Source organism: Castor canadensis, chromosome 5 (genome assembly GCF_047511655.1).
Source record: "Castor canadensis chromosome 5, mCasCan1.hap1v2, whole genome shotgun sequence".
NCBI classification, from domain to species: domain Eukaryota; kingdom Metazoa; phylum Chordata; class Mammalia; order Rodentia; family Castoridae; genus Castor; species Castor canadensis.
In genome coordinates, this window is record NC_133390.1 from 148,044,485 (window position 1) to 148,069,766 (window position 25,282).

Here is a 25,282-nt window from a genome sequence, read left to right on the forward strand (position 1 = left end):
TAGAAGGAAAAACGCAAACAAATGAGCTTCATGATTCTCGCAAGGGCAAATATCATTTGTACGTGTAACAGTCAAAAATCTACTCGTAGCTAAAGGTAATTAAGGTTACAGTGACAAATGTATTGTTTTAGAAATGACTCCATAAAATGACCTAACAGCCATTACTACACATTTTAAGGAAACTGCCTCATGAGATAACATCACAGTATTTCTGCCATAAATTGCAGTCATAGAAAATGTTGATGGGATGTGCTTTATTAATTTTTAAAGTTATAGTTATTGTGAGATGTCACGTCTTGTATAAAATAAAGCTGATTTGAAATTTAAAAAGAGAGGGGAAGACCCTCAGTATACCAGGTGGCTCAGGACATGTTTTTCTTGATGGGATTCAGTCTGAAGATGTCTCTATCGAATCAAAAAAGAAAACGAAATCAATGGAAGTTTCTGGGTTGAATTTACTTGTAAGGCATTTGTGATATCCAAAAATGAATATTGGCTGGTCAAAAATTTTGCAAAGCTATAGAAACTTGGAACTTTAAAAGAGAGGGTCTACAGCTATTGTTTGTTTAAGCCTGTCCCAGTGCAGACCTTCTCCCTTCCCATGCCTCTTGCAAGATCCAGCACATTCTCCTCCACATGCAACTTAAAAGTTTTTGCTCCTGTGGGGCTTCCTCAGAGCAATCACCCTTGTCTTTGAGCTCTATCTACCTGTGGTCAGAGTCACACAGTCTTGCTCTTATCTCCTCTCTTTACTTGGTTCTGTTGCTGTGGAACATAAGTGGGACAGTGACCTTTCATCCTTAGATGCTCATGCTGTTTTTAGATTGGTTGACAGAGGTACAGGGCTGTACTTAAAGCCTGTGCTCATCCATGAGAAGACCCACTAATGCTGCTTTCATTCAGTCTGTGAGGTACTGATAACAGCACAGCAAATGCTGGAGAAGAATGAGTATTTGGAGTCCACAATTGAAGTCTTGTTTTTGAAAGAAGTACAAATATATATATATATATATATATATATATATATATATATATATATATATATGAGAGATATATATATATATATATTTCAACATATATATATACATATATATGTATATATATATATACAAATATATATATATGAGAGAAAATTAAAAGAAACAGATTTTAGATTTTGCTACAATTATGATTGATTCCTGTGTGTTGTGTGTCTGTCACTAAATTTCACTAAGCTTTGTTTCTTCATTTATGGAGGTAGGTATTAGTAACAGTATCTATCTCCCAGATTTATTGGGACATGACACATAATATGAAACCTCAACCCAGTAGATCTGATGGTCAAGTGACAGGGAACCTAGACCTGTTATAGAACAATTTGTTCTGAACCCTAACTCAAAACCAGCAGCTTTTTGGGTCACTTGGTAAATGGGCAGTAAGTGTTTCCTCCAAAATCCAAAGAGGACTACTGGGCATTGCATTTTTTTTTTTTTTGACTAGAGGAAGGGCCAGATGCAACAATTTATCTTTTACCTTATAAGGGATATCTTGACATGCCCCATACTGCTGGGCTACTTGAAGTTTCACTGAGATATAAGTTTCCTGAACTTTGTCAGATTTATTTGCACCCTGTGATATGCAAATGTCTTCCTATTAAGTCTTGAGTAGTTGCTACATCTTGTCACTAAGTTCAGTCAACATAATGTCATTTTATGTAAAGGATCAGTGTGATAACTTGTGCAAGGGAAACGGGATCAAGATTCCTGTGAACTACTTATGATATAGGAATGGAGAGTTGACATGCCGTATGGTAGGATTGTATGGCTGTATTGCGGGTTTTACCAGGTGAAAACAAAAACAAACTGCTTCTGATGGGCCTTATTAACAAGGAGAGAAAAAGGCATTTGCTGAAGGCACCAGGGATATGTTAATTTGCTCAAGCAATGAAACCACATCTGGTACAGAACTGCAACTGGAGTTACTACCTGGTCAACCTTATAATAATCCATCATCACCCTCCAAGTTCTATTTCTCTTTTGCGTAACCCAAATAGGCAAATTAAGACCCTGTATCATTCAATTTTTTGATGGTGGCACTAATTTCTGCCATCCTACAGGAATGTGGTATGCTTTGGTTTATTATTTTCCTAGACAGAGAAGGTTCTAGTGCCTTCCACTTGGCCTTTCCCACTATAACTGCTCTCATTCCATAAGTGAGGAACCAGTGTGGGACTCTGCCGAGTAAACCTATTTCCACTTACGCATTCCAGAACCGGGGAATTAGGCAGACAGGACAGGAGCTAAACTTCATTGATCACACGAGCTCCATAAACCCCCTACTCTGACTTGTTGAAACACAGTGACTTTTTGTGTCTCTACAATTAGTGTTATTTCAGACCCTGTGTACTATAGTCCCCAAAAGTCTTATTCTTTCCTTTTCACCAATGCACAGTTACTCTTGTAGAAGGATGTAGATCACTTTGGGGAAGGCTGGGAGAATAGCAGTATAAATTTTTGGCAGTGTACCAGGGTCCCCTCCTCAAAGAGACTCAGCCTTCTCCTTGTTCAAGAGGTCTATAAACTGGCCAGTCTGGACATTATTTGAAGGAAAATTACTCTGTTTTTATGATTTGGAAGACTTTAGTATATTTGACTTAAGAATTTTTATGCTTATACAGATCAATAAGGATTTAGTAGCCTTCTTATCTATTTCACTAGTAAGGACACTATGAACTAGCCACTGTAATAGTTCTGGGAGGGTCAGGCTATTCTGATTTTTGTTTTGACTCTGATGTTCATTATGGCTCCTGTTGGTTCCTACCAACCTAGGGCCCAATTATACCCAATGCATTTAAGTTTCTCAATTCAGTGAGTACAGTTCTCACCGCACAGTTCAGAGAAGAGTGATTACAAACCTCTTCAAAGATCCTGTGGCTCACAAATTTATTTGTTACAGTTGTGGTGAAACTGTAAACATGTCTTTGGACCCTCCCAATGTAGGTGAATTGTTCTTAAATTGTAAATGTATGCTAATATTTCAATACCTTCATTTAATTCCTTCCTCTACGTTCAATAGAGAAAAGTCTTACATTTCCAACTTGCTCATTTTAGGCCGGCTTTTGACTCAGATTTCAGCTCATCAGCCAAACAAACCATTATAGCCCTTACTAATTCCCCATGCTTTAGCATTATATTCAGACTTTCTGTTTAGTGAGCCTATATCAATAAATTCAGCCTGATCCAACTTTACCATTATCCCATAATTTATATTCATTCCCAGACATGTTCCCTAGATTTCTGCCTGTATAAACTAGGATACTGAAAAGTTCTTTGGAGTGCAGCACGTCTCCTCAGGGGTTCAACTTTGCACCTTCCCTGTAGGGGCCTGCTGGAACTTGAGTGTAGTTGTAGGTCTATAAGTAAAGAGTGGTGGTGGAGTGTTCTGAGTAAACTCAGCATTGTCATGCACAGCAACAGCTTCATGGGATGTCATTACAGTTTCTTTAGGCAATGCAGGATTCATCCCCTTAGAGGAGGATGGAGAGACTTCTACTAGCAAAGTAGATTTGCCATAATTTAGGAGCTTACTGTCTCTATCTTCACCAGGGTCTGTTCCCACCCCCCTCAAACTTTTAGAATCGTATTCCTTCTCAATGGATTCATTTTAACTGTAGACACCTGTGATGATGGTCATTAACTTGTCTTATAATTTAGCCAGTTGCAGGATGAGATTCTGCATTTGATTTTCAGTCATCTCAGTTCCATGGCTATATGCAGTAAGAATCTTTTTGAAGGCACATATAGAGGCTTTGGGGTCATTTATATGGAGCTCAAGCTGAGAATTCAAATTTTTGAGCTCATCCTTTTCTTTCCCAGGGGTGTCCAGTGACAGAATTACCAGAAAATCTTGTTGCATGTATTATTTGCCACATGTACTAAAGCATCATATATATAGTCACCCAGATCTTTAATTCTTACAAATAGTTGATTAGAAGTATCAAGTGGTGTTATTTTGTATATCTTTATTGATAAAATGTAACTTGGGCAATCAGTGCTCTCTTTACCACTGAAAATAGTCATTTATACATTTAATTTTATAACCAAATTACAAAGCCAATCCCAGAAACCCCAGAATCAATTCAGAAAATCCATCCTTAAATTTATGTTCCTATTGGTAATAAAATCTGAAAGGTACTTCAGCGAGATAGAACCAACAGAAACAAACTAGAAATTTATTTCAAGGAATTGGTTTGTGTGGTTGCAGAGGCCAGGAAGTTGGCAAGCTGTGGACCCAGGAGAGTCAATATGTGCAACCAGTCAAAGGAGTCTGAAATTCTGAAAACCAGCAGGACTGATGGAGTTAGCTCCCATTCAGAAGTCAAGGGGCTTGAAACCCCAAAACAACTGATGTTTCAGTCTGAATCTGAAATCTAGAAAAGATCAATGGTCTCAGCTCAAGTACTTAGGTAAGAGGATTTCCTTCATCTCAGCTCTTTTTGTTCTTGCCAAGCCTTCAATTGATCAAAGGGAGAATAATCTGCTTTACTCAGTTTACAGATTCAAATGTTAATACCATCCAGAAATATCTTCACCAAGACATCCAGAATAATGTCTGGCCAAATGTCTAGGCATCCTGTGACTCAATCAAGTTGATACAAAAATTAAGCATCATACTATGCATAAATCAAAAAAAGGCCGTGGTTCTTTTGTAACTCCTCTCATCAAAGCTTGTAATCTATTTCCTCACCTTTTGAATCTGGGCTGACCTTCTGTTTTGCTTTGGATAGTAGGTTGTAACCAAGGTGCCAACATCCAGTTTTGAGTCCAGTACTTAAGAGTTCTATACACTTCTGGCTTTGAGCAAGCCTGGGACGAGAGAGACAAGGCCCAGTCATTCCCATTGTCCCAGTTGCTAGCTGCCAGCCACCCAGCTTCCAGCCAGGTGGTTAGGTCATCCTCAATCAGACTTCAGTTGATCTACCTGCTGAACATAAACACCAGACCAAGACCAGCTGAGGTGAGACCAGCCGAGATCAACCAAGCCCATCCCAGGTCAGCAGAAAGGCCCTGCTTGACCTACAGACTTGCAAGTAGTAAGACACACTGTTTTAAATCACAAAGTTTTGTGGTAGTTTGTTATGCAGCTAAAACTCAGTGACCCAAATGCTTTGTCAGTCATTATAAGTAAGAGAGGTATGTGCTTTAGACCATTTCCTTGCCCTCTTTGGTACATATCTGATATACTTATCAGATATTTATGGAGAAACGATTAATCCTACTCTGTAGTTTATGAAACATCAACACTCAAAAGCTGGTTCCATAGCAAAGCTGCACTGATATTCATGATCTTCACAGACAGGCAGCTCAGCTCAGGAGTCTACAGATGAATTCAACTCACCAGTAATACTAAGGGCAAGATGGTAAACAAGGTATGCATGGAATTTTCTGTTTTTGTGTGTAAGCAGATCTCCATGAATAAGTCATAATAGAATTTGATGAGGCATTTTATATACAGCATAGGTTCTCTAAAGGCTATGGTTAGGGACTTCAAATAAGGCTTTTGAGTATAACTAAAAAGATACCCACAAAAGGAAAAGAATGTGACAAAGGTGGAGACTCTGGAATAAGTCTTATAAAAATAACAAAAAGTAGACAAAAAGCTGCTGCCAAGGTCAGCCTCACCATAAGACTCTCTGAACTCACCTGCTACTCATCTATGGCTTGCTCAACTCCCCTCCTATGATGATTGGTTTTATGTGTCAACTTGACTGGGCCACAGGGTGCCAATGTAGTTGGACAAACATTTTCATGTTTGGGAGGGTGATTTTGAATGAGATTAGTGTTTGAATCCCTAGACTGATAAAGCAGATTGCCAATACTACCTAATATGAGTGGGTTTTGTTCTATTAGTTGAAGGCTTTAATAACCAAAGACTAACTCTTCCTTGGAAAAAGAGAATTCCTCCTATCTTACCAGCTCTTCCTGGTTCAACAGCAGCTGGCAGCCTGTGGACTTGAACTAGGACATTAACAGCAGATTTCAGATATGCCAGCCTTCATAATCAAGCAAACCAATTCCTTACAGTAAGGGTTACAGTGAATTAGTCAGGGTCTAATTCCAGAGAAACAGAACCAATGGGGGATGTCTGGAGAAGTCTGACAAATTCACTATCTCACTTAAGGTCACTTTTTCAGCAAAGACTTCTCTAATCATTTTCTTAAGAACAGAATTAGTCTTCTCCCCTCCCAATCTCTCCTTCCTCCTTTGATTTTCACTGTATGATTTTCTATCATTCAATATGCTACATATTTTATTTCTTTGCCTCTTTATTGCTTGCCCATTAAAACTCCATGGGAGCAGGGATTTTCATCCCCCATCCCACCATATCTCTAGCATTTAGAACAATGCTTGACATATAAATAGACTTTGATATTATTTGTTGAATGAATGAACTTGAGAACAAAGCAATTCTGTAACCTAATAGTTGCTTTTGATTAGATTTTTTTTTTCTGACCTCTGCATATTTCAAACATACGACTCACAGGAAATGTGATTGTAACAGTCTGCACTAACTGCTGTACAGAATATGCCAGAAGAATATGCAAGAATATGGAAGGGGAAAACTACTTTCAGATACTTCACCTAAAAAAGCAGACAGTAGAGAGGGTACTGAAAATTGGAAGAAATAGAATTAATTGTACATGTATTGTTTTTGTGGCTGCTAATATAATTTACCAAAACTTGAGTGGATTAAAGCAATAGAAATTTATTCTTACACAGTTCAAGAGACCAAATACCAGACCTAAAAGTGCCTTGGAGAGAATCAGTTCCTTGCTTCTTCCAGCTTTTAGTAGCTGCCAACTTCTGTGATGTGGGGCTGCACTACTCTCATCTCTACCCCTGTGGTCACATTGCTTCCTTTTACATGTGTGTCTAAGCTCTTGCTGCCTCACTCTTCTAAAAACACATCATTGGATTTAGGGCCCAGTGGATGTCTTCACTGCAAGATTCTTACCTTAATCACATCTTCAAAGGCCCCTTTTCTATATAAAGTAACATTCACAGGTTCAGAGAATTAGGGCATACATATTTCTTTTTAGTTACCTCCACTAAACCCATTGCTGTTAGACAAAATATTAGCACTTGCTCTTATGGAAACAATGACTTTTTTTTTTTTTGAGGTACTTGGGATTGTACTCAGGGCCTTGCACTTGTTAAGCAAATGCTCTACACTTGAGGCATGCTCCCAGTCCTTTTATTTTTGGTTAATTTTTTCCACATAGAGTCCTGTGCTAACTTTGCTCAGACTGACTTGGAATCATGATTTTCCTATCTCCATCTTCCTAGTAGCTGCTATTACAGAAATGTGCCATCATGTCTGGCCATTAACAATGATAATTCTTGAAATGTGTCTAGCTGCTGATATAGGGTACCTTTGATACAAAGTTAACTAAACCCTCTCGGGGTTCTCTAAGGACTGGTATTAACTCATCTGGTAAAATTTTAAGCAGTTACTTACTATAGAAAAAGATCTTTCTCAGGAAGCCATGTGCCAAAAACAAGTTCAAACATTTAAACATTTTCTTTAGACAAAGGAGTCATTTCAATTTGGTCAGGTTTCAATTTGGATTCTTTCCTGTTATTTCTCACCATCTTATGATAGGGATTTTTATAATCTGCTCAAGAGTTGTCATGTGCTCTAATCCATGGAAAGGGAATATGGTGCACTTTGCACTTGAGATTTTAAAATGTCAGTGGTGATCAAGATCACTTTTTTAAGCAATGCTAGCACAAAGAGACATGTGAAGAGACTCAAGTTCAGAACTTCTGGCTTTTTTTCCTGGTGCTAGTCTTTATATCCTATTACTGCATTCTCACCTTCCTCTGACATTCAAGAGGCCTGCTACTTTTAAATGAACTTTAATTTTTTTAAGTTTATAATTGGCAATTCTCAGGACCAAGTGTTCCACAATTTATTTAAATATCCTATATAACTCCCCATTTCCCTAAGTAAGTACAAATAAGCAACTGTTCTAATGAAATTTTAAGACCACTAAATTTTATTACAGCCAGTAATTGTTTCTCTTTTGCTATTAAAAGTAGAACCTCTTAAGTCTCAGTCTGTATTATCCCTATGTCAATAAATAGTCTAGGAAAAGGTCATATACTAAAGGTGAGTAGTATTTACTGGGTGTCATACTGACTTTTGGAACCCCTTGAAAATTAAATTTGTGAAATTTATTTTTAAAAATAATTTATAAAAAACATTCAATCATTTTTTTTGGTGAAAGGGCTTAACTTCCAGGAAAATAAAAAGAATAGCACAATAAAAAATTGATTGGATTTATTCAACACAATATTCCAGTATCTATGGAATGTTCTGAGGTATCAGTGATAGCTCTCACTCTTTTACAGTGACCCTAAGACACTAAAATTGAAGCAAAAAATTAGAAATAGAAGCAAGGACATTAGAGAGAGACTTTTAAATAAGTATTGAGCAAAATAAAGGTTACCTGTGAACCTGTGGTCTAATGACTGATGTGACTGTCCAACTTGTGGCCAATGACATATGTTCTGACCTGAGCAGCCACAGAGATTCTGGCAGTGGGAGTCCTCTGTCTGTGAACAGCCTTGCTTCTCAGGGATATGTCTGAAACTTATGGGCATCTGGGTCTCCCTGTGTTGCCCATGTGAAGTCTGAGCTAAAATATATGTCCTGCCTAGGTATACTGCAATGGTCTGGGTGTGTTCCTCAAATTCATGTATGGGAAGGTTGGGAGGTGGAGCCTAATGTGAGGTGATCGGGTCAGCAGGGCAGAGACCTTATGAATAGCTTCATGTCATTATAGGAATGGGTTGGTTATCCTAGAACAGGTTATTATAAAAGTGAGTTTTCCACTCACTTTTGCATGGCTTGCTTGTCCTTCCGCTTGCCTCCATGTTATGATACAGCACAAAAGCCCTTGTAAGTTGTTGCCTTGTCAGTTGTTGAAGTCCTTGGACTTCTCATCTCCAGAACCGTAAGATAAATAATTTTTTTTCTTTATGAATTGTCCAGTTTGTTATATTCTGTTATAGCATCAGAAAATGAATTAAGACATATACTAATGCTAGCCTTGGCATAGGTTTTTCTGTAATTGATACATGGAAATTAATGTTTAGTAGGTTCTCAAGGGACTTCAAATATTCTTTTATAATAGCAGCTATAAAGCTTAGCTTCATTTAGGATGGGTACATCAGTACTTCCAGAGGATGTATGCAGTGAAGCTAAGACTCTCTGGTATTGTTAATGGACTAGTTTTTGGTTCAGTGATAAGTACAATCATTTAAAAAAGAGACTTTGAAGGATATATGCAGGAAATTTAAAGCAATTATCAAAGACAGTCTGATTTCATGTTTTCCAATAGAGCCACCTTCTTAGAACTGGATACTCTACATGAAAAAAAAAAATCCAGCACATTCAAAGCTGCCACTGGGTGCTTTGGGGCTCTCAAGAATAATTTCAAAGTCCTTTCAGTAATGCAAAAAAATGGTGCTGCAGATTGCACACAGCAATGCAAAAAGGTACTATGAGTACCTTTTCTTATATTTTAAAAAACTAATAGTCTATAATATTGCCAACCAGTGTGTTCTACCCTCCCTAGACTTTAATATTAAATAGAATTAAATAAACAGACACACATTGCTAAGAAATCTAAATGACAAAATGGCTGACTTTTGGCTCCCTTCAGTTAGGGAAGTAACAGTGCATGGACTCCTTCTAGTTATGCACCAGCAGGGGCACACCTGCTGGTCAATTAGAAGTCATCAAAGCCACCTACAGAACTCTCCTGAAAACATCTGTTTAACTAAGGATGCACAGAAAGACAGTATAAACTAAAGTAGGTGTGCAAGCAGCAGACTCAGAAATCGTTTTAAAGACTGGAAAGCTAAGTGCTCAGCTCTTCACATAGCACCATGGTGTTAATCTGAGTTTCTTCCTAGTGGCTAAGAAACAGCCTGGGTGAAGTCAGAGGCCAGCCACAGCTGAGATGGAGATTTGCATTTGTACCTGAACCTGAGCCATGCCCAAAAAATCTTGGGCAGCAATACCTTGGATCATAGATTTTCCCTGATGATTTACTCCTTTGAAGTCAATTATGCTTAAGGCTAATGCTGAGGAATTAAAGGATTAAACAAAATTTATTTATGGAGACATACTTTAGCATACATGTGCATATCTAGGGTTCCTGATGGTTTAGAAGGGAGTGCTGCAAGTGAACCGTAATTTGCTTTCTCGCACTCTAATTTTCCTGGATCTAGGTGTTGTTAAATTAAGAATCAGTATAGGGCAAAGCCATGCATTTCATCTTTTTACTGAATAACCACTTTTACAAGTTCATCAAGGAAGAAAAGTAAAAAAATGTGTTTCCACTTTACCCCCAATCTTACCCATCAATATTAAATTAGTTTGGAGGGTTCCCTAGGGCAGTCTGTCAAGGCATCTCCCAACTCATGGATACAGAAGACATAATTCAAATTCTGCAGAAATTCTCAATAGCTTTGTGGCATTTCTGATAGAAAATGACTTAATGATGTTCTTGCATATATTTGCCTGGCCCAATAAGAGATGACTTGACACAGTCTTATTAGTGGGGTCTTCCTTAAGAAATGGGAAGAGATGGGACAGCAGATTGATGCTGGGTTGGCTCAGGTCCCACTGCAAAATAATTTTTCATTGTTTCAGTCATTCGCCTAAGAGAAGGTTAAAAAGATAATTGGCATTGCTGTCAAGAGGGTGAGTGAATTTCTTTGCTTTACATTGTCAAACCTTTGAGAGAACTTAATTTGCCTTTCGACAATGGATAAGATAGTGGATTATAAAGAGAAATGAGCTTCTGAGAGTATCTTAAAAGAATTACAAAAAGCCAAAAAAAATAAAACTTAGGGTTCAATGAGGCCTTTTAGATACATGTGGAAGTTGTCTGCCTCTAATGATACCCCAGACCAATATCAAATCCTCAAAGTCATAGTAATCAGATGACAGCAATCAGATCAGAGTATGAGCTTTGGAGAGACTTTCTCTTCTCCTTACTCATTTCATTTTCCAAAACCATCAGAATATTATTCCCTACTAGAGTAATTTGTAGCATTGCTGCTTTCCTTCCTCTAGTTCCAAGTTGGCAAACTTTCTCTAATGAACCAGAGAACAAATATTACTGATTTTGTGGACTATATGGTGGCCATCACAACTACTCAGTTTGGTGATAGCAGTACAAAACCTTTGACAATACATAAAGGAATGTCTATGTTAAGGAAAATTGTAGGGAAATTTGAATTTCAAATTGTTTTCATGTGTTCTGAAATCTTTTCATTATTTTTCAGTCATTTCAAAGCATTAAATTCAATCTTAGTTCATTGCATGAGCAAAACCAGACAGAAGCCTGGATTTGATCTCTTCTATAGTTCAGCACTGTTCAGTAGAAATTTCTGTAATAGAAGAAAAGGTGTACATTAGCATCATCCAGGTCTGTGGCCACTAGCTATGCGAGACTATCAGCATGTGAAATGTGGCTTGTATGATGCAAGAGCTTAATTGTTAGTGTTATTTAATTTTATTTTTAAATTTGAAGAGCTATGTGTGGTTAGTGATTACTTCATTGGACAGGCAACTCCTAATCTTTCATATTAACTTGAAAAAACATTCTCATCTCCTGAATACATTAAAACAAACAAAAAATCTTCCCTTTGTGGCTCAAGTTTCATCGTGAATGATCCCTTGGGGGAGACTACGGTTGACATCCTGGGTTTAGAGATCACAGAGCAAACACAGGCAAAGGCACACAGCACATATAAATACCTATGGTGCACACCCCACGGGCTCTTTCCAGTCTCTCACTGCCAAATTCGGAGAACAAATAATCACGGGAGAAAAAAACCTGCGTCTCTCCATTAATACATATTTTCCCTCCTATTCAACATTTACTGTGAAAACACAATAATGGAAAATGAAAAGCATTATATGGTATGAACTTCAGTTTTTCTAGTGGTTTTCTCAATTATTTATTATAAAATACTATATTTTCTTCAGATGGCTTGCAATAATGAATATGTAAAATTGACCCAGGAGATGTCATCTTCTGAAATATGCAAAGTGATCATTTCCAAGTAAGTGACAATACATAAGCCCAGGTCACGGCAAATCAAATCTTAGAGCATCTATGAGCGCACCTCATGCTAAGCTTACAAATCAAGGCCAGAGAAGCTGACCAGTAAAACACAAAATCCCTAACATTTATATAGTTTTGGTAACAAGAATATTCAATATACCTATAAAGTCTTAATCATTAAAAATTTGACCCAATTATGTTCTTCATCTTGATTAAGCCCATTTATGGTGAACATTGTATTATGATTTAAGGTTAGATAAAAGAAATTCTAGAGTAAGAGATGAGTGGCTACTTGTCATAAGTAAAACAAAACAAAAAGGAAGAAGTTCAAGTTAATGGTGAGAAAAATAAAGACTTGCACTTAGAATATCAGTGCTATGTTCAGAATGACCCAAGGTCAAATACCTCCTTGAAAACTCTTCAAGGCTCCATCTTAGGTCCTCTCTTCTTTCTCTCATTATATCCTTTAGTTTGGAAACTTCATTCATGTTCATATCTTTATCATATCCTTCCATCTTTTTTTAAAATCAGAATCACTCTAATTTATTTTCATGCTATGAATTCCTGGGCTTGAGGCTCAGTGACCAGAAACCTCAGTGCCTTTTCCTTCCCCATATGGTCACAGGATTATCCTGACTTTTAAACTGGAAACCGGGTAAACCAGCTATGGAGGGGACCATTAGGTTTGCATCCAGGTTCCCTTCACTTCTGGCCATTTCTTTATAGCCCTTCATGTACCTCTCAATCCTGAAGCTACTTCTTAAAATTCAGATTCAGTTTTCTGACTCCATAAGACACATGCCCTCAAGGTCCCTTTGCTCCCCAAATTAACCTGCCCTCATCTAACCTCCTTCCCCCCACCTGCATCATCTTTCCTTTCTGCACTCACATTAAGCAGCTGTCTAAAAACTGCTGTTCTGTGTTCCCTTGAAGAGACACCTATGCCTTGGCTTTCATTTCCAAGGGCCTAGAAGAAAGCTTTTGATATTTGCACCCAACTAGGCAGGCAGCCAACAGCAACACCAACAGGTCTCTAGGTTATAGATGCAGCAGTTACTAGATCGATGGCAGTGGTCAGTACAGAATCAGATCATCTTCAGCTGCCTTAGGGCCCTCAGTGTGTACAAGAGCTCAGTACAGGTTGGGCATCCTTCCACCTTTAGATGTATTATTCACAAATCTTTTATGTCCACTAAGATCACCAAGGACTTCTCTCATCATCTACGAGAATACTTTTTTTTTTTAAGACTGTGTCTCCCAGTGTTGCCCAGGTTGGCCTTCTTGAACTCTTGGGCTCAAGTGATCCACCTGATACTACAGGCCTACACTACCACGCCTCTCCTTTGTGATTTCTTTATTTAGATCCCCCAAAGACATCTCATTCACACCATGTCCAATGTTGCTTTCGTGGTTTCCTCCCACCATTCCCAGTTTGGCTGTCTTCTGCAATTCCAGAACCTGCTGATAGGTGCCAGCATCCACTCCATTTCAAAAGCCACACAGATGTCTCCTGTACTGAAGTATAATAGCTTTAATCTTTTACATCCAGTTTGCATCTACATCAACAGGAATCTTTTCAAAAATCTTTTGAAAAGATTGAAAAATCTTTTCAATGTGATCATGCCACTACCTCTACCCAGGCTTACGTTTTGTTAGGATACAAACCAAAATTGCTAATGCAGTATTCAAAGCTACATAGTTTTCACATCTGTCTACCTTTCTGGCCCCACTTTATACTCTTTTTCTTTTTTTCTCTCTGTGTTCTATCTACTATAGACTTTCAGTTTCTTGAACATCTCATGGTTCCTCCAACTATTGGTCTTTGCAGGTACATTTTATTTATCTAGAAAGCTTTCCTTTCATTCACACACTCCACAACCCACTGGACCCCACATCATTTACCTAGTTAATTCCTAGTCAGCCTTCTGCTCTCAATTCAAACATCACTTGCTCCAAGATATTCTGCCAGTTCTACAGTCCCCTCTATGTACTGCGCTCAGACCAGGCTGGGTTTTCTGTAATAAGTTCTTCCTAGTGTCACATGCTTTTCCTTCAGAGAACTTGTCTCATTGTTGTGATCTTTGTTGCTTACTTTTCTGACCTGCCAGCTCCACTAGAGCAGAAACTATGTCTACGCTACAAACCATGGTTTCTCTAGCACCTGGGATGTCCCTGGCATAGTTAATATGTTCACAAAAGTTTATGAATGGATAAATGAGTGCAACTGTATCTTTAGTCTGGAGATAGTGTAAGTGAATCTACAGTGGCATATGAGAATGGAAAGGTCATAACGTCAATTGTGCTTGTAAGACAAAGAAGTGACTCCGGGGGTGCTTCTCTCCTATGGTCAACTAATATACAGGGCACTCTGGTGCTTTACCTCCCTCCAAGTTACTTTTCTACTCATTCTTATTTTCCCTTTTATCTCACATTCTCCGCTTATTCTTTGTGGAAATTTATCTTTTTTGTGTTGCATGCATTATTGTTATCCATTTTCCTACTTTTGGGGAACAAAGTTACTGTGAATAAATGATATTTATAATTATAATTGTGGATCCCAATCCTTACAGTACAGCTAAAGTTCAGAAGTCCAACAGGCTTAAGGCCTGTTACAATGTTCTCTACCACTAAACTATATTCCCAGCCTTGAAAACCAATTTTGGTAGCTATATGACAATCTAGTATCCAGCTAGATATGCAAGCCTCACTCTTTGTATTCTTGTTTTGTTTTCCCCTCAGCGCTACTTGAAGCTTCTGTCATATACTCTTTTCATCTACTTCCTGTTATCCTTGACTTCCTCTGGATTGCTGGGTATGTAATTAAATCCAGATTAATGTAGATTAGCCTGGACAGGGTCCACTCAGATTTTAGCATCCAATGAAAATACTAGTCAGAGAAATCATATAACCAGCGCTTAAGCTGTGCTGTGATATCTTTGTATTTCCCTGGAAAATGTTATTCTGGGAGCAGGTACTTTCCTGGGGTTTGTGCTTGGTGTAGCAACACTTTTTCATAAAGTCCCCTTTCCTGAGATATGTTTGCATCCATCTGACATTGATTCATGTAGCCAGATGGTAAGGAAGGAGCTGGATCACTCAACACAATGTGTGACCTACTTACAGGTCCCACAATCTGTGGCTTAAAACTAAATGAAAGTATTGAACTTCTGAGGTTTTGTTAAATGAAATTTGGTTTGTTGATTATCTTATGTAAACAGTTTGGATGCTGGATGCATCAATTACAACCAGCAAGGAGATAAAATGGTAAACCCATTCTCCAGGCTGGATGGCAAAATTGTGTATTGCCTGCTGAGAAGGTAGGTCTGCTCTAGTCTTCTAGCCTGCAGAGGGTGTTTAAATAAGACAAGGCTTAATCAAATGAATGAATTTATCTTTCATTTTATGTAAAGTTACATTGAATCATTTCAATATAATGAAAAGTGATAAAGATGCTGACATATGGAAATAATCTGTCTGTCTAAATTATACTTACGGAACACCGACACACCATGACCACCTTCTTCCGTTTTTAAACAACAAACAACTCCCTGTATTAAATATTGGGTAGAAACAAATAAAGGCAATCACTCATAAGATATATAGAACACTGAAGCAATAAACACCCACTTACCAGTTCATAAAACCCTATCTTCTTCCCTGACTCCTCAGAGATTGTATCCGTCTTAAGTCTTTTGGTGTAACATTTCTACACTTAAAAATTCAAAAATCTTTTTGAAAAAAGGCATTGTTTTATGTTTTATTTCTTTTTGTTTCTGGTAGTACTGGGATTTGAACTCAGGGTCTCACACTTGCTAAACAGGTGCTCTTACCACTTGAGCCACTTCACCAGCCCTTTATTTCTATTTTTATTTAACCCAATAAAACATTGTCATTATTTTACAGAGTCAATGCTTATTTAGATTTAGCTACCCATTTACATTTTGGGGGGGGTCTTTGTTCAGACTTTCTGCTAAGTAACTTCCTCCCTATTTCCTTTAGTGAAGGTCTTATGGTAGTAAGCCCTCAGTTTTCCCCCACTGTGCCCATAGCCCTATCTTCTGTCTTCCTTGGCTGGGATTAAAGTGTCTTCATCTTTTCATTCTTAAATGATATTTTAGCTTCTGAAGTTTCATTATGATGTATCTGGATATGGAATTGTTTAAAAGCTGTCTTGCTTGGGATTTCCAAATCTATGAATTTGTGTCTTCCATTAATTTTTAAATATAACTTTTTCAATATTGTCCTGTTCTCATTCTTTCTCACCTCTTCTCAGTCTATCTTTCATTCTCCCCTCCCCCCATCTCTATATCGCATTTTCCATTTCTTTGACACTCTGGTAACTCTGGGCAATTTCATAGGTCTCTAAAAATGTACTAGTTGTCATGCTTGGATAACAGTGCATTGAATTTTAGATATAATTGTATTTTACATTTATAGGAATCAATTTTGTTAGCAAATAAGCTTCATCCCTTTTTAAAGTCAATTGTTCTTTACTCATATAGTCAATCTTAAATCTACTCTCACAACTGTTTTTATTAATTCCAAGATCTCACAGTTTTGTAGGGGTATTCTCCTGTCTGTTGTTTTTGTAGTTCTTACTCACGGACTTTCTTTGTATGTATTATGACCTGCTTTGATGAGCTAGTATTTCTTGAAACTTTATCTGTAGCCACAGTACAGATAAATTCAATGTCTAAGCTCAATGTCAAGTCAAGGCCCAGTTTAAAGATTGGTTCCTTGACAAGGTATAGTGGCACATGCCTATAATCTCACATAGATTAGACTATGTGAGAGAGACTGAGGCATGAGGATCTCAAGTTTGAGGCCAGCCTAGGGTACATAGTGAGTTCCAGGCCAGCCTGGGCTATATAGCAAGACTCTGCCTCAAAATAAACAAGATAATAAAATTAAAACAAATATTGTTTCCATTATAAACAAGTTGATTAATTATGCCAGCAGTCTCAAGAATTTTTAGGATGAGACAGACTTACACTAAGTCTTGGCTTTGTCAGGTGCTGTGACTTCAGGTTTTTAAACCCCATGAGAACCATCTTGCAATCATGGATTCTCAGGGAAGTGCTTTTTTTTTCCTCTATCAATGCCAAATTTTGAGGCCAACTATTTTTTTGCAATGCCTTGTAGCAATAGATTTATTTTTATTTTTTATGCATGCATACTGAGAGTTGTGTGGGCATTGAGGTCTCAGCTTTAGGAAATGGGTCTTTTATTAAACTCATCATATTACCCTCATTTCCTGTTCTCCCACTGCCCATACACCATGAGAAAAAAAAATCTAAACTCAATGTTAACTTGGTAGAGAGCTTCATGGTGAAAGATAGCTTTATTGCTCTGCCTGTCTCTGGTATCTGTTTTCACTTGGCCCTGTCCTCTCAGCTTTCCTTACTCCTTTCCCATTCACTGGTGCTCTTAAACCCATTTTAACAGGCACACAGTTTTTATTGGAAACTCACTCTTCCATTTTACTTTCTTGCTGCTTTCATATCTTTAATTATATTGGCAACACATGTGGGGTTTATATGGCAGAAGGAGACAGGTGACTTCAGGATTGCTTCAGAATCACTATAATTCTGCTAAAACCCAATCAAGTCTGAAGGGCTCATTAACAGAAATGTGATGGTATCAAGAAACCATAATGGCTCCTTTTAGCCTGAATTGGAATTTTTTAAAAGCTAGAAACAGAAAGAGGCCACTTGAAAGAAGTGGATCCAGATGAATAGTTATAGAAAAGGTTAGGATTTCTCAAACACCCTCCCATTTAAAACTAAGTTATACTGGTAATAGATTCTTTTACACTAAAGTAAAGAATATTTTAAATCATTCAGATACTACATAAATATATTATTTTGGGAAGCATGTGCAAAGAAACAATACAGCGCATCACTTGACTATCTTCCCAATCCTGGTACTCTTACCCAGTTAACCATGAGTTAAGGAAGCTATGTAAATATCCAGAATTTTTCTATGTATTTATATTCATATATGTATATATATTTGTATATATCCATATACACAAAAACATTGTTTTATACTTTAGAAAAACATACAGGTGGTCTGGTATTTTTGTATGTCTGAACATTTTTTTCTCTATTTCTGGCATAATTGTCTGGCTATAGAATTCTCCATTAAATCATTTTAGAATTTTGAAAGCTTTGCTTCACTCTTCAAACTTCCAGATTTTCTCTAGAGAAGCTTGGTTACATTCTAACTTTTAATATGTGATCTTCAGGGTTTTTTTTTTTTTGAAATACTTAGACATTTCTTTTTGTTTTTGATATTATAAAATTTCCTAGTTTGGGTCTTTTCTTTCCTATTGCTGAGCACTCAGTTTGGGTCTTGAGTCTAAAAATTATTGTTGCTCAGTTGGGAAAATATTTCTTATCATACTTCACTGACAATCTGTTTCTCTCACTTTTCTCTCCAGGACCTCCTTCTCAGGTTGGGGCCCTGTGATCTGGGCACTTAACTGTCTTTTTTCTATAAAATCAATTATGTCCATTCTGTGTTTTCTATTTTTCTAATCTTTATTTGTCTTTCACTTCCATTTAATGAGAATCATTCAATGGCACTTCTAGAAATCTGTCTCACCAAAATTCCACAAGACTATTTAAGAATATCCTTACATAGGTTATATGAATATGGATTCTATATTTTAGGGTTTCTGTCATTTTTTTGTATGAATTTTATATAAATATATAGACTGGCTAGATAGATAAATTGATATTGAGCTATAGGGGGAACTGTTAACTTTTTAAAATTTAAATTGCATCTTGAAACTAACTGGATTTTGTTTTATTACAGAGTTTTCAATGTTCTGTGATCCACAAATATGTATATATTTGGTGGGGAGAGGTACTGAAGATTGAACTCTGGGCCTTGCTCTTATTAGTTCAGTGCTTTACCACTTGAGCCACTCCTCCATCATTTTTAGCATTTGGTTATTTTTGAGATAGGATTTGCTTTGTGCCCTGGTCAGCCTGGACAGCAATTCTCCTATTTATGCTTCCTGTGTAGTTGGGATGACAGGGTTGCACTGTCATTGGTTGAGATAGGGTCTGGGGAACTTTTTGCCCAGGCTGGCCTTGAATCATGAGCTTCCCAATCTCTGCCTCACAAATACCTAGGATTATAGGTCTTGAGCCACCATGCCTGGCAGCAGATGAATTTTTAATAGTTAAATATTTCTAGATCTTATTTCTTTCTTGTGTTACACTGTAATTTACTAAGAAAGAACACAAGTTGGAAGAAGAGAATGGTTGGGAATGAGGTTGAGAACAAAGCAAGAAGGCTACAGACTAGATTTCTGGCTGGCCCCTCCTACATCACCTTTAAATGAGCCTCTATAGGTCTCTTTACAAATCTTTTAAATGAAGATGTCAGCCTAGCTTATGTCAAACTCTTTGCATCTCTTATTATCTGTGTGATTTTTAAAGTTTTTCTAACTTTGGTTTGTAGGGTTAGCAATAACTCCTTTATTCCACATTGGAATGACTATAAATTTAACTTGCCTATATGTCATCAACACATTATTGTGTCAATAATGAAAACAGCAGAGGATGGCACTATAGTCTGAACAATAGGTGTTACCAGAAATCCAGTGGAAAAACTCTATTAAGGAAGAGAGGATAAATTTGGGGAAATGTCATTCCTGAACACTGGGGGAAATTAAAACAGAGCTCTCAAGGTTGCACAATCAACTTCCAATTAATATGATCCCCTCCTCCTTTAATTGTGTATAAATTCAGAGCAGATGAAAATGAATAAAGGAAGGAGCACTAAGGAAAGAAGACTGGAACAAACAATGCAATGAGGCAGAAATAATCCATTTATGAGACACCTGCATGATAGGAAGTGTAGCACATGACTATTTAAAAATAGTTGGCACTGTACCTGGTATGGAGACAGCTAGGCAGAGAGGCCCATGGAGGAGTGTTTGTTGAGCACTCTGCTTGCTGGTGTTATCATAATGGATTAGCAGATGTAAGAGATAGATAATGCATGTGGTACAAAATTCAAAGAGAGCAAGAGGATAGTCAGTGGCTCTCACATCCCCCATATTGTATTATAACTAACTTTTATTAACATTAAGCTTCCAAGTACCAAGACAGATGTCTTTATTAGAGATTCGTACCAAAGAAATTAGGAAAATATGCTTTTTAAATATGTTTACACACACACACACACACACACACACACACACACACACACACACACACATGGATTCAATCAATCCTGGACCAGAAATATTTGAGAAAAAAAACATTGCATCAGCCCTGACAATGTACAGATTTTGTCTTGTCATTATTCCCTAAACAATTTAGTTTGACATTTAATTACATTACACTGTGTTAGGTATTATAAATAATCTAGAGAAAATTTAAAGTATGCAGGAGGATGATTACAGGTGTTGTACCAATAGCATGCCATTTTATATTAGCCACTTGAGCATTTACAGATTTTTGTATCTTTGGGGGTCTTGAAGCCAATCCCCCATGTGTACTGAGGGATAATTGTTATGCAAGTAAATATCATGGATGAATAGATGGTGGGATGGATGAATGATTGGATGGTTGGTTGGCTGGCTGGCTGGATGGATGGATGGAGTGCTACTTTTCAATTGACTATCCTCCAATTACAAATGATAAGAAAAGATCTATTTTATACTTTTCATAAGTGAGTGAGTACTATAATTCCAAGACAGGAAAATCTAGGTGTTGAAATAGATTTTTAAATGCAGTCTCTAGGTTTTCCAACTCAACTAGCTTTAATCATTAGACAGAATGTCCCCAATGGCCAGAATTCTGGTGAGACAATGACCATAGTGCAATGCAGTTGATGGACACCTTATGTGTGTATTCTTCATCTTGATCTCTTATAAAACCTCACATAATAGTTTTTCTCATATTTTAGTTTTGACAGTAAGATTTGCATACTATTGAAGACCTGTGCAAATGTATGATTATGATCAATCTCTGTTGCAGTGCATCAAACAATATATTTAGGCATAAAGTTTAAGAAAAAGAAAAAAATAGTTCTGAAACTTCCAGTTTACCCCAGTCTGGTGGTTCTATCAGGGCCAAGGGAAAACCTACAAAGCATGTGAGTAGAAAACTTTGCTAAGACTAGGCCTGCTGGTGCATACATTTGCTTATTAATACTTCTGATGGAGAAAACTACTGAAATATCATCAGAAAAGTGGCCACCAAGAGCCAGTCTTATTTGTCTATTAGGAATATTTTATTTATTAATTTTTAAAGCATCTCCATCACTTCTTCACATTTCCTTCTGCCTCTTTTACCATTGAATGGATTTGTGTATATGTATACAAATACACATAAACATTTTATTTTATGTTAAAGTGGATTTTGTTTAGGTGTTCTGAGATTTTAAATATGAAACAGATATTTAAAAAAACAAATTTCTGGTTTGGGAATGTAGCTCAATGGTAGAACACTTACTGAGCATAGGGGAGGCCATAATGGGTCCATGACCAGGACCACAAAACAAAACAAAATAAACACAAATTTCTAACTTTGAGCAGAATCAAGCAATTCAGTCACAAAAACAGCAAATGTTTCTTCTAAAAAATGTGAGTTTAAAGGCTTTGTCTAAAAATCTTTTCAAAGCTTTCTATGAGAGGGCAAATTTGGTGGAGAAAATGATAGAGAAAACAAAAACAGAAAAAGGCTGGTGCCACCTAATCCACTGTGCCTTTTGTTCCTGTGGGACCTGATGTTCATGGAGCTATTTGCTATTCACCTCATTACAAACATCTATCTGTCACAGCAGGTGTTGGGTCACAAGAGGACACAGTGTCCGGGAAACCTGAAATCAGGTTAGAAAACTCCCAGACAACCAATTTCCTTTACAAGTAACTGGCATGACCTGCCACAGCCCCTGAACTACCTGTGTGTGAAGCGGTCATAATTTAAGTCACAGCAGAAATGCTGTCCAAGCCACTCTCCCTGGTGGCGTAGGAGCCACACTTCCAATGACAGGGAGGGAAGCAGTCCTAGTCTTTCTGTCTATTACAGGAAATCGACAATTTTCTTACAGTTGTCTCAAAATTCTACTCCCCAGAAAATTGGTTTTAAAGTCTGTTGCACAAAGCAGTCTGTTTGGGTAAAATGCAGTCTTTCAAAGTGGTCCTTCCCATTTTTCAGTTCCCAGTGTATCTTCGAAGTGGGGGAAGGGCAGCAGGCTCAGATGTACACAGCATCTCTTACATCCTCACAGGTGCCTTTCATGCAATGGCTGGCCTAGATTTCCCCAAGCACTGATGATTGCTGGCCATTTATAGGTGATCATGGTCATTCACTACATCCACAGGGAGTCCATAGTCTAGGTCAATTGATTTGGGCCACCAACTCATCACCAGAGGGAACTTTTTGTCTTATTGCAAAATTTCTGCCAATCCCTTCAGCACCACCATTTTCCACCACTGGGGCATGCAAGACTTTCCTAAGACACATAGGATATGGAGAGCCATGAGATTCAGCCTAACAGACTTGGGCATAGGGAGGAGAAGTCAGAGACGCTCACACGAAGTCACAACTCTCACTCTATTTTCTCTCTCCTCTTCTACTTTCAACAATTTTCTGGTTGGAAGGGACAGGCTTTTCTTCTTTCACTATGACTAATCCTGAGTTGTGCCATCTTTGGATACATAGTGAGACTCTAGCCTCTCAGGCATGGCTTCTGTATTAAAGGAATTTGGAGAAATTCCTTCCTCTTTTGCAATCCTGTTTTTCAAGATTTCTGTCCTGCTGATGTGGACCTACTCCCTCAGGAACCCCATTCTTTACTTTCCTGAGCTATGACTCAGCCTTGGGAGAAAAAAAAAATCCTACAGCTTAAATGCAAAGAAAATATATGAGTTTATTATGCACAAAATACTTTTCCTGCATCATGAAGCAGTGTGGATTCTAATGACAGGAATCAGAATTGGCAATTTCTTTGTCTGTAGTTGCCTCAATGTATCATCTAGGCCCGCCTTGTGATCTTCAATATCAGCTCTAAAGACCACAGTGGAAGTTTTCTAAGTATTATCATTCATGTACTAAATGACAAAAGAAAACAATCTAACATTTAAACAGTGTCTGTAGGAACCTGTTATCCTTATTGTTCTTGATAATTTATGCTGTGTACTCATTAAGATATTTGTTCTTTCACTAAATTTTATATTTGTTCATTCATCAGATGGATAAACAACCCTGTTATAAACATTAGGGTAGGTGAAATATCTTTTACCATTTTCTTCCTTACCAACTATTCCATTTAGTATCTCATGGTAAAGCAGACTGAATTATAAATTAGAAGTACTCATTAATCTTTTCTCAATTGGATTTTTCCTCTGATTCCCTGCATTCTTTCCATTACTTTTCTAGAATTCTGTTTCGAGTCTAAGTTTTTAGAATTGTGTTAGCCAACCTGTCTCACATTCCTTGCCTCCTGTTCATCTCACCCTTATCTGACCCTCATCTCTACTTTCCACTGATTTCCTCACAAGTACTGAGGATTAAAGGCCTCCTGGTTACAGTTGTTATGGTTTGAACATATGACTACATTTCATGTGTTGGAAACTTGGTCCTCAACTCAGCAGTCTTGACTTGGGATAGTTAAGAGGTGATAGATTAATGGGTAATCATGTGAATGGCTTTATTATAAAAGCAACCTCTCTCTGGCAATCTTGCTCTATTGTGCCATGTAGATGTAGCAAAAAGGTGTTCACTAGGGACTGGGTACATGCTGGTGCCATATTCTCGGACTTCCCGGCCTCCAGAACCATGAGCTGAATAAACCTCTACTCGTCATAAATTTCTCAATCTGTTATAATGATAGAAAACAGGCTAACAAAGTGACTTTAGATATAGGGGCCATGCCCTTTGCATTGATACATTGGGCTTTGTTCTTTGATTCATGACATTATTGATTTCTCCCATGTTATAGGTTGCCCCTTTTCTGTCTCTTACTTTTACCAGATCTTTTAAAGGTATGAGTAATCTAGAGCTATTTCCCTGGATTCCTTCTCTTTTCTCAAAATGTGTTAAGGATTTTATCCATTCCTATGCTTAAATTCAAGGAGATTGATGATTCTCGAAGTTTTGAGCACATTAAGTTTCACTTGAAGAAAGGGTGAAACTTTAAATCATTTACCCTTTTCTGCTTGAGTTCTGTCTTCTATAATCACCCTCATAAAAGCCTGATAAAATGTTATGGTAATAAAAGAAATCATAAATGAATAGGCCTTTAATCAGAAAACACATGTACTGTGGTATAAATTTGAAGAGAAAAACCAGAGTAGGAAATTGAGTCCTATCATTTATTCTCTGTATGACCTTGGACAAGTCACTTTAGTTTCCTGGGCCTTTCCGTGCATTTTAGAGCCCACACGTGTGACTTAATTGCAGTTTTAGGAAAATGTTGAATGTGAATTCTGCCAAATGGCAACTCAATTTCAACCACTAAGCAACTCCTTATTTGTTTGGATATGGTATAAAAGGGTAACATTGAAGAGAAATATTTCCTATGAAAAATAAAATTTAATCTAAAAACTGCTGTTGACCCCAGAATCTATTCTATTTCACTTTATTTAAATCTTTTAGGTGGGGAAAATGTCACCTGTGAAAGGAACTAGGTAAGTGGTAGCTTGGTATCAGCTGTGAGCTAGCATGAGCAGTGGGAGGGCTACTTAATTACAGATAAGACAATTCTCAGGCAGAAGACATTGCTGAGTGCATTAGAAAACTGTAGTCAATGCTAGGTTTATGTTTTTGGGAACTTCTCTGTTTTTCTCAAAATATTTCATGCTGGGGACCTGAGAGTTCAAAAGTTGTTAAACCAGTAAACCTCACTCTGGTATAGGAAATGGAAAAAAGGCTTTATAAAAGTAATATACTGTATTTTAGCCAAAAATTTTGTTTTGTTTTTAAAGGAGGAGATCTATGTTAGGACTAGGGTTTGTCCCCTTGGAAACTCATGTAGAAATTTAACCTACATTGTGAGATATCAGAAATGGAATGAGGTTGGAAATTTAAAAGGTGATTGGGGCTTTGTCCTCATATAGTAATTCATTCATGTGATTAATGGATTAGCTATTTCAAGAACGAGTTTGCCATAAAATCCTGTTCTCTGTCC

At 37.4% G+C, this 25,282-nt stretch overlaps 1 protein-coding gene and 1 non-coding gene across 4 annotated transcripts in view; one reads left to right on the forward strand and one right to left on the reverse strand.

Annotated features, from left to right (window-relative positions):
• Positions 1–25,282, reverse strand: part of Plcb1 (phospholipase C beta 1) — a 725,927-nt gene that overhangs the window by 43,078 nt on the left and 657,567 nt on the right. The window contains exon 32 of one of the 3 annotated variants that reach the window (XM_074074371.1): positions 15,621–15,675. The exons of the other annotated variants lie outside the window; for them this stretch is intronic. Coding sequence (XP_073930472.1) covers positions 15,621–15,675 — 55 coding nt within the window. The remainder of the gene's footprint in view (positions 1–15,620; positions 15,676–25,282) is intronic. 3 annotated transcript variants of the gene reach the window in all.
• On the forward strand, positions 5,713–5,797 carry LOC141423779 (small nucleolar RNA SNORD66). Its single transcript, XR_012448587.1, has one exon. It is a non-coding gene; the product is annotated as a small nucleolar RNA SNORD66 (small nucleolar RNA).